This window comes from Apostichopus japonicus, chromosome 9, assembly GCF_037975245.1.
Source record: "Apostichopus japonicus isolate 1M-3 chromosome 9, ASM3797524v1, whole genome shotgun sequence".
NCBI classification, from domain to species: domain Eukaryota; kingdom Metazoa; phylum Echinodermata; class Holothuroidea; order Aspidochirotida; family Stichopodidae; genus Apostichopus; species Apostichopus japonicus.
This window is the reverse complement of record NC_092569.1, coordinates 29,341,775-29,356,039: the sequence shown is the minus strand read 5'-3', so window position 1 is coordinate 29,356,039 and position 14,265 is coordinate 29,341,775. Positions and strand designations below refer to the sequence as shown.

At 37.8% G+C, this 14,265-nt stretch overlaps 2 protein-coding genes across 3 annotated transcripts in view; one reads left to right on the top strand and one right to left on the bottom strand.

Annotated features, from left to right (window-relative positions):
* Positions 1 to 1,999: 1,999 nt before the first annotated feature.
* Positions 2,000 to 12,479, top strand: LOC139973064 (1-acyl-sn-glycerol-3-phosphate acyltransferase epsilon-like). 2 transcript variants are annotated; one of them, XM_071979431.1, is made up of 8 exons: positions 2,000 to 2,143; positions 4,293 to 4,531; positions 5,489 to 5,680; positions 6,014 to 6,112; positions 6,993 to 7,083; positions 7,956 to 8,129; positions 9,035 to 9,158; positions 10,633 to 12,479. In XM_071979431.1, exons 2-8 carry the CDS (start codon positions 4,313 to 4,315, stop codon positions 10,856 to 10,858), a joined length of 1,125 nt encoding a protein of 374 aa, XP_071835532.1. In that variant the 5' UTR covers positions 2,000 to 2,143; positions 4,293 to 4,312; the 3' UTR covers positions 10,859 to 12,479. The 2 variants fall into 2 exon arrangements, with proteins under 2 accessions (XP_071835532.1, XP_071835531.1); XM_071979430.1 differs by lacking the exon at positions 2,000 to 2,143 and adding an exon at positions 2,174 to 2,331.
* LOC139973063 (trifunctional enzyme subunit alpha, mitochondrial-like) overlaps positions 12,157 to 14,265 on the bottom strand; it is a 20,603-nt gene continuing 18,494 nt past the window's right edge. Inside the window, exon 21 of the mRNA XM_071979429.1 lies at positions 12,157 to 13,768. Within this exon, the coding sequence (XP_071835530.1) occupies positions 13,620 to 13,768 (149 nt within the window). The 3' untranslated portion in view covers positions 12,157 to 13,619. The remainder of the gene's footprint in view (positions 13,769 to 14,265) is intronic.

Below are 14,265 nucleotides of genomic sequence, written 5' to 3'. Positions count from 1 at the left end.
AGGGCGTAAGAATCGGGGGGCTGGGGGGCGCCAGCCCCCCCAGTGAAAAATATGGAGGGGCGGAAGTATCATTCCGCCCGCCCCGCTTCGCAAGTCAGAAAACCCCTTTTTTCATTTCCAAATGAGAAAAAAAATCTCATTTGGTGCACCAAATTGCATCTAAGGCCAGGTGAAAATGCAAAATTATTTACAAAATGGAGTGGGTGTTGAAGTGTGCTATATTGCACCAAATTGCATCTGAGGCCACCTGGAAATGCAAAAAAATCCAAAGGGGAGGGGGACACCCCCTCCCTTAGACCCCTCCCCCAGGCCGGCCATCAGTCTTCAGCCCCCCCCCCCCCTCCACTCAAAAGTACCTTCCTACGCCACTGTTCGCCACTGTATGCTTAGAGAGAAATAAAAGTTAGACGTATGTATTTGTTGTGTGTAAGAACAGATGAAAAACTATCACAGTTGTAGGGACCTGAATTGAGGTAATGGTCTGAGGGTGAATGGACACATTGATCCACTCACAAATTTTGAAACATTCTTAGCACACTTTATTCCACCTCAAGAGACAACTAGGCGAAAACATATAAGCGTATAACCTGCCAAATATTTTTCTTGTATGGGGTCTTTGTGTGAACACTTTATGATTAACTACCCTGTAGACATGAACATATTTCCACACATTGTTTATGCAAAGGGCTCAATGGTGTTAAGATTACGTAATCACCTAACTTTCCTAGCAATAGCGTGCTGAAATTTGAGCCAATAAACAGATCTTTAAGCAATTAACAATGAAAAGAATAGTCCAGATCAAAATTTCTTTTGATATGTTAAAGAGGAACATAATTTAAGCATTCTGGTGAAATTTGCATTCAATTCTTATGTACCGTTTTTGAGATATTGACAGTTGTACATATTTCGTACCAAAAGTGAACTTAGAGCAAACAGGTGTGACGTCATTGTTGCACACTGAAAAATAATGTTCATTTTTCCTTTAAAATTTACGTAAGTATAAGTTTATACTGCACCATTGGATGCATCCATAATATGAATGTACCATAGGTATTGGTATTTTATAAACTTCACATCCCCATTAGACAGTTACTCCCTATAATTCCCTATCCAATCCAATCCAATGTCAAATCAATAGACTGAAAAATAAAGAAAAAACAAAACTGTATATTTGTCAGTGTGCAACTATTACATCACACCTTTGTTCACATTTGGTAGTATATTAGATAAACTTCAACGGTCAATATATCTCCAAAACGGTGTATAGGAATTGAATACAACTTTCACTAGAATGCTTAGATTATGTTCCACTGTAACATATCAAAAAGAAATTTTCTTTTAGCTGATATAGTTAATCAGGATTTGCTAGAAAGTAATACGTACTTTTGTAATAATTATTTTTGTATTGTCTTAAGCGATGTCCAAGTAGTAATAAATCTCAGTGTAACAGTTCTAACACTAACAGAAGTTCACCCCTGGACAAAAGTAGGTCAAAAAACTTTCAGAGGGGCACTTGAATATTATTTATTTCTTGTTTTGTGTGGGGGGGGGGGGTGAGGTGGGAGGGGCGGAGTGTTAGAGAAGCAAGTTTGGGGTAAAATTTGACCTTTACATGTGGAAACTGATCATGGATTCAAATTGCTATTCACATCTTTGGAAACCAACGAGAAGAGTTAAATGTCTGCTGTACAACCAGGGAGCTGCTACTCTAACAGCTCCCTGGTACAACTATGGCACGCTAGCTATGCAGCTTATTGACCTTATGTAAAGCCTGAAGTCGATTTACGACCGTTGCAGGTCGAATACGTAATCTCAATAAAACTTTTCTAGCAATAGCGTGCTATAGTTGGAGCCAATAAAGCAGATCATTGGATTATCCTAGTAATTTATTGGAACGCATCCCTTCCCTAGCTTTTCACATCTAGAATTGCCGACGGTTTTACCTGCCGGAAGGGGGGGGGGGGGGGTGTATAGCGGGGGTTGACTGATGGAATACTTCCACATATAAACTTACTTCCTGTTTTACTTCCTCGGCGAATTGTGTTTACTTCGCCTGGTCCATCGATTGCCTGGTTCTTTGCTATTATAATGAACGATACATTTAGTACAGAGCACCAGTTTTGCGATATTCATGTCGCACGTGGTACGAACAATAACAATGTGTTGGTAAAAATACTCTTTCTCACCTGAGTCTGACCCCGAGGCTCACCGTGCATGCAAGCTACAGTACTTTATGTGTGATGATTCTTGGGTTTTGATCAAGCAGGCCTTTCAGATGGTGACTTTGCTTCTGGAATACAATTAAAGTCACGTTTTTAGAAGCTTAATCTGGTTTGTAGAGTAACCTAAGTTGTATTTTGTAATTAAACAGGTTAACCTAGGCCCCCCTAGTTTTAACTTACTCAGACCCACAGTAGTAATACAGTAGCCTAGGCTAGTATAGTGGTACGGGTAGGCTATTCGAAAATTTGGACCGTACATATGCGCAGGCCCATTTTGGTCATGAAATTAACACTAGGAATGGATGGTTAAACGTGAAAAAACCTGTTTGTGTGACTGTGAGCCTTTGGTCAAACATGAACTGATTTTCTCTTCTTAATTATCCTTAATTGTTTGGCCTACGAATTAAGGACTATGGAATGAGGTGACTTAAGAGTTTGTGTCACTATGAGTAAAATTGATTTACAACCTGGTTGTCACTTGGGGCCTAATGGTAGACATAGTCACATACTGACAAACATAATTTTGCTACAGTCTATAACCAGTGTGAACCCTGCAGCCGGATGGATTCAAAATGTAACCTTGGCTATACTGTAGTAATATAGTTTTCTGTGCATTCAAATCTTTGTTTTGTCTGGTTTTACCTTTTAAGTCTGGCAGAAGTGGAATCAGGGTAATGCAGCTCCATATTCATTCACTGGCATATGGACCCTACAAAGATAGGATTACATGGCTAGTTAATTTATAGTACGTAGTCACAGAATGGTTCACTAGTTCATTCATACTTGTTAAACATTCTCGAATCTGTTCAGTGTGTTGTCGTCAGCTAACCCATGCAATAACCTTTGAATAATGCTCGGTAAACTCACACAGATAAATAGTATTCAAAAAATGGAAAGAAAATGAAGTCCCTCTGCAAGCTGAATCCCGATCCCCACTACCTGCCTCAGCTTACTACAGCTCAAGTAAATCTCAGAACTTTTTTGAACAAATTAGATCTAGTATGGAATGAAATCTAGCCCCTCAGTGTAAACCTTGACCAAATGATGACCAGAATTTCCGAGAAAGTTTGCTTTCAGCCTGAAGTACACTAACCATAGGCCTAGGGTGCAGGCAACAATGATAACCTCATTGAGCAATGCTGGCATTAAGCTTATTAATATTATGGCATTAAGCAGTCATGAATACAAAAGTAGGCCTAGCGTATGTAATAATATCAGAAATTATTGGAGGCTTCGAATAAAATGAGGCAACGTTAAAATTACCTGAGAGCAGTGATGCATGGAATCAAACCGAATTAACTGTTGTATGAACAGCGGGACAATAGTCACAACGCATTATTGTTCTCCTAACTGCAGTGCAGATATAATAACATTTTTCTCCAGATGCATAATTAACCAGAAGAAAATCTTCTCTGCAATTAATTAAATTATCTTTTGATGATATTTAAGACTAAAGGAAACCTCTAAGCCAGCTTTTTGTCACAACTATACCCAATTACACACATGTACAGTACTCCCATGACAACCCTATTCTAGTACAGTACCTTTAACAAAATTTGTCGCATAGGCTGAGTTTACAGTATATATACATCATACAATATGCTTGGCTAGGTCGTACAAGAAGCACATCACCCTGGGCTGCATTGTCATGTCGTACTCACTGACTCAGAAAAGCTTGTGGTAGTGTAGCCTATTCTGCAACAAGGCTGTTTGAAATTGCTTTCATGAATGTAACTTATAAAAGCAGAATGACAGCCTTCTGTGTTATCAACAGTTCCTTCAACTTCCTTGAGAACACAACAAAGTAGTCTTCACTGAACTTCTAAGAGCTCATCAAGCAATGCGATCTTCTTTTGTTTTTTGCCGAAGATTATTATTTATAGTCCCTCTATACAGAGTGTAGGCTAAAAAATGCATGGTTTCTATTAAAATAATGACATCTTGTGATGCACAGGTACAGTAGCATCTTTTTTTGCCTTGTTTTAACAGGATTGTACTTGAGGTATTCCAAGTTGAGACTGTCAACACATTAAGGTGTTTCATAGGATTCATTTTTCTGTTTACTTTCAGAATAACTAATAGTTATAGAAATGGTGTTGAGTGTACTTGTGCACCTGAATTCACTCAAGTCTGCAGTGCCCGCTGCGTTTATGCTTGGCCTTGCACCGCAGTACTTCACTGGGATAGTAGGATGGAGGGCAGTGTCGGCAGTTTTCCCCGAAAGATGGTTCAGAGTGGTTGACGATAGAATATGGGGAACATTTCAAAGGGTAGTGGAGTTCTTCTTTGAAAGTTTAACCGGCACAGAGGTGAGTGGTTCCGTGAGTTGTCTCAGCTCGATATGTAATCTAGTTCCTATCCGTCACGCAATGAACTGAGAATGTTGCAGGACTAAGCTAAATGTGACCCAAGGAATCATCTCTAATCAGAGAGAGAAAGTTAACCCTCCCCCCTGCCCAATCCACAGTTATGTCAAATACCTCATGCTTAACAGTGTATTTCAAGCCAATAATGGAATGCATTGTAGAAATATTGGCGACAAATTCTTCAACCCTGACATTGTAATGTTTTTTTAGCGGCCGTTAGTTTCATAAACTTGCAATGCCTTACATTGCTCATTTTCCTCACTGGAATTTACAATGAAATGTACAGTACAGTACTTAGCGACAATTGTTAGTAACCCTGGTTATGACCAATTGGATACAAGTATAATTGAGTCATTTTGAAAGGGTGTGGAAGAGGGGGGTTGGGATGGAGGGGGGGCAAAGGAAAGGATTTGGCATGAACCTTTATAATCCCATGCAAGTTTTGTAAGATGCAGGTTATATGTCATGGGCAGTTCAGTTTAACCTTACATTTCAAGGAAACAGTACTAGATGAAAGAGTCTTTATTTGAAGAAACTGGATGTGTTTGAAAGACGTTGTGTCCATTTCACACTTTATTACCACTTCATGCAGCAAATTTCATAGCAAATTACAAGTAACCTTTTAGAAGTAAATAAGACTTTATAACAGTAGCATTGAGCGTCCCCCTCCCCCCTTACCCCACTGGCCCCCACTGCCCTCCCTCTGCACGTTACTGTAGCCATAGGCATAGGAGCCCAATTTGATTGGGGGGGGGGGGCTGTAACAACTTGCCCGAAAAATATAAGCAAGAAAATTTTGGTTGGGGGGAGACTGCAGCCCTGCAGCCCCCCCCCCCCCCCCCCCCTCCAACGCCTATGACTGTAGCTGTCTTTAATGCCCAGCTGTTATTTTATGTCTAGATAATCTTGTACGGAGATTACGATGCTTTGGAGGCCAAGGAAAACGTAATATACCTGTGCAATCATCAAAGTACCATGGATTGGATTGTAGTTGATATGATGGCCATCAGAGCAGGGTGTCTTGGCAGATGCAGGTTCATTCTCAAAGATGGACTTAAATATTTCCCCTTATTTGGGTATTATTTTAATCTGGTGAGTGAAGACAACAAAACATGCATTTTTTATTTATTTTGTTTTTTGTGTGTAATTATTGGTCCATGTGGAGAAAGAGAGGTAAAGAGAGGGCGACCAAAAACAACATGGCGCAGGGCAGTAGATAAAGAGAGAGAGGGCTGGTTGGCGATCCTGGAATGAGGCCAGAAATGCAGCTGCCGACCGAGATAAATGGAGACACTCTGTTGAGGCCTTATTTGCCTCTAGGCAAGAAGAAGACAGATGAGATGATAAGATTGGTCCATGTATGGTAACATTTTAATCCAATTTAATCTTTTAATTTAATTGACAACTCTTCTCTCCGGTAAATAGCACGGTGGAATATACGTCAAGAGAGGGCGCAACTTCGACGAGAGCAATAAACAGAGGATCATGAGGAGATTGAGCAACTTTCGGGAGAAGAAACTACCGGTAAGTCTGTTTTGAGAGAGAGCCCAGTAATTTCTTTGTTTTGCTAGAACAGGATTTGAACCAGGATTCTGTTATTACCCAAATAAAACTTATTGCTGTAGAAATTGGAGAAACTAACTTAATTACAATGATAGTTTTAAGGTGTTCAGCATGGCTTATTTTCAAAAGTCTTAATGAATTTTAGTTATGATCTTACGTAACTGGATAGTCCATCCATGTTTTGTCTTTGTATAGTTCATGCTTTAATTTGTAAAAAATAAAAAAATCAATTCAGTAGTGTAACCTAAACTCACAAGCTGCAAGCAATAACAAAGTAGCACCCATCTTGTTAGTTCATAAATCAAGTTAAAAGGTTGCTCAACACAAGAGAGGGTGAAAAACTAGGGAAACAAAACCCAGCTCTACAACAAGAGTTGTAGTGAGTCAATGAGTTCATTATTTGATGGTTCACAACTTTGATCAAGGCTATGGTGCCTAGTTAAAATCAAAACTGAAAATTTGTCAGTTCAGGGACTTGTCAGTACAAATAATTCTGATATATATGTATACACTAACATGCCTTGAAAGTATGTGTGGTAAGCAAAACTTGTTCTCTTTGGTAATTTCACCTGAAAATTAATGAGATGTTATGTATGCATTCGTTTGACTGCCATAATTGATTTAGTTGTAATTTACTAAATTTAGCCAAATTTGTTCTCTTTGGTATTTTCATCTCAATATTTATGAGATGTTACCGATACATTCGTTTGACAGCCATAATTGATTTTGTTGTAATTTACCAAATTTAGCAAAATTTGTTTTCTGTGGTATTTTCATCTGAATATTCATGAGATGTTACCATAGCAACTAATGACACCATTGTCAACCTTCGTCCTTCCAGATTTGGATGATTGTGTACCCAGAAGGCACCAGATTTAAACCCAAAGAACCCGGTTTACTACTAGCCAGTAGACAGTTTGCAGAAAACCAAGGTAAGATTGTTAAATAAAATCCTAGTGAATTTCTACAAAATAAGTCTGCATTTTATGTTGTCCAAGCTCGTCTTACATTGCTCATCAGTTGTTCGTGAGTGAATGTATCCTTTGACCAAGTTATCAACGAGTTGTAATGCATTTTACAAACCAAGAGGAACATGCAAGGAAGATGTTTCACTTTGTCCCGACTGCCCAAATTATTTCGAGGGCATTTTATTTGTCAATTTGTTTCGTTTTCGGTGGTACAAGTTTATGGTTATGAAATTAGGTTTATGGCTGTTTAGGATAATTTCGCTTATTTCTCACTATTTCTATGTTCGGCTGTTATTAATCAGATGGTAGGTCTCTGCTTCTGGCTGGTTCTTCTTCTGGCCTGGTATGTTATTGCAACCTGAAACTATCCCCTTGGGTTCTGAATTGTAACTTTTGTTGAGTTCAGTTGCCACAGCCATCCCTTTGATTACTGTTCCCCAAACTGATGCAACAAGCCTTTAACAATAGACGTCACAGTCGTTGTTCAGTCCGTAAGAATTCCAACAGTGTGAACATTACAGCGACAAATATATTCCAACTCCAAAAATACAAAACTTAGATCAAGGTCATAGTAAGTATTGTTAGAAAAGAAAGACAGACATGTGATAGTAGGGTAGGTTTTAGTGATGTAATGTTGATGAACAAAAAGTAATATTTGATTGTTTTCACTTTTCCAGGTATATACATCATACTTCTTTATTTGGTTGAACATTTAACGTCAGAATATGACCCCAATTTGAGGATTTAAAGACTTCCTCATCATAGTTTTATTGTGTGTTTTATTTGTGTGTTTTATTGTGTGTTTTGTACTTTTACCTTCTAAACTTCTCCACCAGGGCTACCGGTTTTACATCAGGTGCTTTCACCCCGTTATAAGGCCACCTACCTCATGGTGCAGGGACTGAAGGGTCATGCACAGGCCATCTACGATGTCACCATCGCCTACTCTGGTGACCTCTTCCGAATGCCAGATGGAACAATACTAAGGGAAACGGCGCCCTCTATGGGAGGTGAGTCCCTGTTTCGAGTCTTCATTGCAGGAGAGAGATATATCAGTTACCATCGTTCGGAGTGCTTAATGTAAACTACTGTTACGGGAAGAAAATTAATATTAACAAACTGTGGTTTCCCTAAAAGAAAGTAAGTGTGTACATAATGCTGAATTGAAATCACAGGTCAGAGATTTGAACGTTTACATGGCTTATGATGGCTAGAAGATATCAATAAAGTGAACAGGAAATGGGACTAAATGACAAATGTTCATGTTTGAAAAGAGCATTATGGTCAAGTGGTTAAGGCAGTGGACTTGTGATCTAAGGATTACAGGTTCGAGTCCTGGCCAGATCATTGCATTGTGTCCTTGGGCAAGGCACTTTATCTCCATTGCCGCTCTTCACCCAGGTGTATAAATGGGGACTTGTGAGGTAACTTGTAAATATTGTAGCGTGTGCCTGTTTGAGGCTACATTCTATGGGAATTCCCCTAGAAGCCACGTAGATGTGGTGCACTGTAGTGCCCCAGGAAGCATTGCTTGAATTGTGCACACTTTGGTATGTGGGTGTGACAAGTAACCAATGAGTCTGTGTGAGGAGGCCTTTGGTCTCAAACAAGACTGTAAACCCCCAACTTTTAAAGCACATTAGCTATTATACAGAACTGATACAGTTAATCAACAAAGACACTTTTTTGCAGCAATTAAGTTTACTCTATGGAAAACCTGCTGATGTCAATGCAAGTGAGTGGCTCGGAAATGAGAAAGGACATTATTTCATATCTTCAAGTTTTTTAAACCGAAATGTGGAAATATGATGAGTCTTTTTTTTCCATCTGTGTGAGAAACATACCTGTCATTTAATATTGAATATAAAAAAAAATTTAAACACTTCTGTCCTTTAATTGTTCCTTAAAAAAACAGATTTTCTGTCAGGAAAGTGTAAGCAGGTTCACATTCATCTAAGACGAATACCGATGGATGGTATTCCCGATGACGAGAATGAATTTCAACGATGGTTGCACGGCGTCTTTCAAGATAAAGATAAGTAAGTCATATACAAGGAGAAGTGGAATAGGGAATGTGGTAAGGTGAGGGATTTTTTATTACAAACTGCTCTTGGGTATATTTAAAGGGATACTTTGTTGACATAAAATGTAACATCTATCTTCAAGGGGGAAATTACTCCTCTCTTGTTGTAGCTTGACCCTATATCCAAGATAGGGTTGATTGAATGTTACCTGTTTTGAGTGCTTAAACCCTCTCTTACTCAAGGAAGTAGATTACAACATTACTCCTCTCTTGTTGTAATTTGACCATAAATCCAAGATATGGTTGGTTGAATATATCCTGATTTGACTGGTTAAACCCTCTCTTACTCAAGGAAGCAGATTCCAACATTACTCCTCCTCACTGGTCATAACTTGACCATTAAATCCAAGATAGGGTTGGTTGAATATAACCTGATTTGACTGGTTAAACCCTCTCTTACTCAAGGAAGCAGATTCCAACATTACTCCTCCTCACTGGTCATAACTTGACCATTAAATCCAAGACATGGTTGGTTGAATATAACCTGATTTGACTGGTTAAACCCTCTCTTACTCAAGGAAGCAGATTCCAACATTACTCCTCCTCACTGGTTGGTCATAACTTGACCATTAAATCCAAGACATGGTTGGTTGAATATAACCTGATTTGACTGGTTAAACCCTCTCTTACTCAAGGAAGCAGATTCCAACATTACTCCTCTTCACTGGTCATAACTTGACCATTAAATCCAAGACATGGTTGGTTGAATATAACCTGATTTGACCGGTTAAACCCTCTCTTACTCAAGGAAGTAGATTACAACATTACACCTCACTGGTCATAACTTGACCATTAAATCCAAGATAGGGTTGGTTGAATATAACCTGCATTGACTGGTTAAACCCTCTCTTACTCAAGGAAGTAGATTAAAACATTAATCCTTACTTGTTGTAACTTGACCATAAATCCAAGATATGGTAGGTTGAATATAACCTGATTTGACTGGTTAAACCCTCTCTTACTCAAGGAAGTAGATTAAAACATTAATCCTTACTTGTTGTAACTTGACCATTAAATCCAAGATATGGTTGGTTGAATATAACCTGATTTGACCGGTTAAACCCTCTCTTACTCATGGAAGTAGATTACAACATGTGGTCTGTTGTGTTATATCATGGGAGCTTTGCTCAAAATTAGTTTACTTTCCTTTTATAATATTCTTGCTGGTTCACCCATTTGATATAAAGATGCAGCAATTTTTGTTAGGCAACTAAATTGAGCTACTCGAATATCACCTTCATATCTCCTTAAACATAACTTTTACCAGGTGTTTCAATTCCATGACACACCCTTCCTTCCCCTCACCGAATGAACACATGCTGCTTGTAATGTACATCTCAAATGTAAATTGTTGTTTATATGATTTGAAAGTTAAGTGATCTTGGGTTTTCCTTTTCTCATACATTGTTTTTCATATACATTTATCATAGGATGCTGCTAGACTTCTACTCAGCCTCGCCTGAAAAGCAAGGTCGTCTCCATGGTGAGGGTCATAGTTCACCGCTAAGTATCATGTCAACTCTTCCCGCATTCTTATTTTCTTGTGGTCTGATGGTTCCTGTCTTTGGTACAACTCTCGGGAGGCAGTACTACTGGAGAACATGGATCGCCGGTAGTTTACTGTGTTGCTTTTGGATGAAGTTTGTGACCAGATGATGCTTTGATAGCGAGAGGAGGTGAAGAGTAGAACTAAATGTCAGGTGCTACCAGTGCATTATAACTGAAGCGACAGTCTCTTGTAGAATTGGTTTCTCACTCAAGCTGAATCTTGTCCCAGAATGACTTAGTTTTGTTGAAATAATGAATAAATTCACTTTATGATTGCTCAGCAAGGACGAAAATAATCGAGGTTAACTTTACAGTGACACATGTTGCGAAACGAGTCATTTGATTATCGTGTGCGAGTTTGTGGCACATGTTGAGCCATGTTGGTAAAGAGGTTGAATTACACGATGACCTTGATTGGTAGATTTACCCGACAATATTATTCATTGGACTATCTCCATAGTAACGCAGTGATTTCACTGAGTTAACTGACAATGTTAATGTTTGCATTTTGAAATGCGATTTAGAACACTATATATGAAAATATGTCTGGGCGACAATATGTTAAGAACTTAACAGTCATGAATTTGAACAGAATCATGACTTAAATGTTCAATATTCATTGTTTGGTCAATGAATTTTACTTAGAAGCCTGTGTTCCTAAGTTCATCAATTTCAAAATGATTTAGCTTTGGTGAAATTGTCGAACTATGTCAAACGTCCGATGCAATGAAGTCCTTTGGAATTTGAAGACTAATACTTGCTCACCTCTACCTTATCCATGTATGGTGTACAACTTAAGAGGGAGAGTGTTGTTGTCTAGATTCCATTTTATAATTTAATTTAAGCATTCATTTTGTTGGATGGAAAGGGCTGGTGGGGTGGTTGGTTACAATGCTTGTATCAGATTAAAACGTAATAGTTTCAACTTTCCAATACTTACTCCAGTGTTGAATTGCCCAATTAGAAAAGTGCATATCAGAGGTTAAAATGATCTTCTTGTGTAATAAGACATGTTAGATTATCAGGAGAACAATGGATTTGGATTTTTTTTTTTTGGGGGGGGGGAGGGTAGGGGAGGAGGAGTGCCTTTAATTTTAATATGATTATAAAATAGTATACTGAAATATCCTTGAATGGGAGAAAATCTGCATTTGTTTCACATGAGAATAAATTTACTAATGCATGAATGGCATTATTACAGTGGCATGTCATAAATCAATGTATGTGTCTTGATTTGCAAATTTCAGATTTAGTATAAACTAACCCTCTGTGCAAAATGTACACTGATTATCTAGCACCCATGGAGTAATGCAACTGCAATTGGTTCTGTCACTATTCATGGGTCAGTTTCGACTGCAGCCAACAGCTTAAGTAAGGAAATGAGAAGTAGAAATGAAGACCAAACATTGTAAGGATGAGGCAAATTTCATATTCAGAGTCACTTGAACCAAAATGTTGATAAACAATCCCATTCTTCATATTGTCCAAATTAAACAATTTACTTTCAGTTCAAAAGCTGTTCTATATAATGAGAAAGGTGAATTAATATTAAATACTCTCACCTTCAAATTATTTCAGAATGAATGGCAAACATCTGTCACTTGCAATTTCAACAAAAGTGAAAAAATGGGAACAATAAGCTAAGCACAAATGATGGTGCATTTAGAATATCATTGATCAGACACATCATATTATCAAAACTCCAATGTTAAATATGAGATTTTTTTTTTTTTTTGTCCAGTTTTTTTGTCAGTTTGAACAGTATCCACAGTTCAGACTTGTAAAGACAATAAAGTGTAAAAGATGAATAAAAAATGAAAATTCTCAAAAATTAAACTCCTTTGCCATATCACTATAATATTAGATCACTTTTAATAACGAAATATTCTAGAAATGATTTTCCACAAGTTGCGGCTTGTCATGTGACAGACCTCTAAGTGTATCCATAGCAACACTTTGATATTATGGCATTTTCTATACATTCTGACACATTGTCTTTGAACTGAAACACATCTCTGTTTTATGTAAAGATCTGATGTCCATGGCTAAATAGCACATCGTTAAAATCTAACAGATTCTTCTCTTTGTGAGAAGTGTGGCTGAAATCTGAACATTTTCAACGATAGAAATCTTATGAACACAGACTGTATCACCCTTCTGATTAAAGTTTTGTTAACTGCACCAAAACCACTTTCAAGAAGATAATATGTATTGTTTGAGCTATAACAGTAGAACGCTGTAGCATTTCATTGTTTTGAAAACACAACTTGACCAAAGAATCTTTTCTTGCATTGAATTGTCTTTGCTCCCTCCCTCCACTTTCATCCTTCCTTCAATAATTCTCTCCATAAAAATTTGATGTTTTTGCTTTTTTCAAGAAATTGAATACATTGGCAGACTATATGAATGATCTTGACTATTCTGTACAATTTTGGCGGACGGTTTCCTCGGTTTTCGGGGGAGGGAGAGGATACTGGGATCTATTCAGCATTAATGATAAATGAAGTTATCAATGTAATTAGTTGTAGCAGCTTCTGATCACATCAAGAGACCTACATACGATAAATACCCTGTTCGACTGCCTCTTAGAAAACGTCACAACCTGTCAACCTTTTGGTCTGTGTTGCTTACAGCAAACAAACCAGCTGGTTCCCTGCGGCTCGGTTTATTTCACTCGTACCATAACTGCAGAACTTCCTGCATATTGTATATTTCAATACATGCAGAAAAATCAATACCTCCAAATATTTCACTTTGTCCTTTGTTTGCCCCATCTCAAAACTGTCAATGTATAACACTGGAAAATAAATTTCAATATTTTATTCTTGAAAAAGTCAATGGTAGTAATAATATTCCACCTAAAATTGCTCTAGTTTGGATGAAATTTTTTGGTTTTATCGGCAGCGTGGTCCTTGAGTAGTTGGCATGGAGTGAAAGCGATACCGTAAAGTTGTTCATATTGCTGCATTTTTGCGACCAGTTTGTCCGCCCCGTAAGTATCTGTGAATCTGAAAGGTCCTGTAATTAAAACCAGATGAAGAAGATTAATTGTATTTTATCTTAAGAAAGAGTACGAGGCTTTCACAAACTTTTACTTCCATTTTACAAAACTCCTGCATTGCCTGTAAATCATAGCACATGTCAAGTGGCCAGTTGTATTTTTCGTAAGCACTTTTCTACTATAAAAAATGGTTTGTTCAAGCTACAAATTTAAAAAAAAAAAAAAAAGTGTTTACATCATACATGAAGAAAATGGGGCTGGAGACAGCTAAGAGATCAAAAAAGTTTAAGTGACAAACTAAAAATTGGTCATTCTTTTCAAAAAGGGAAAACAATTGATGCCTTTTATTTTGATTGTGATTGAAGGCAACCTGTCAAAAATTGAAAGCGAAGATTTAGGATGTCACGATATAAGAGATTATACAACACCTAATAATATTCCGGCCATTTGATTGGTCAATTGCTCGTCGATTGCATGCAAAATCCGCTCTATTGCACTCTATGAAATAGAACCA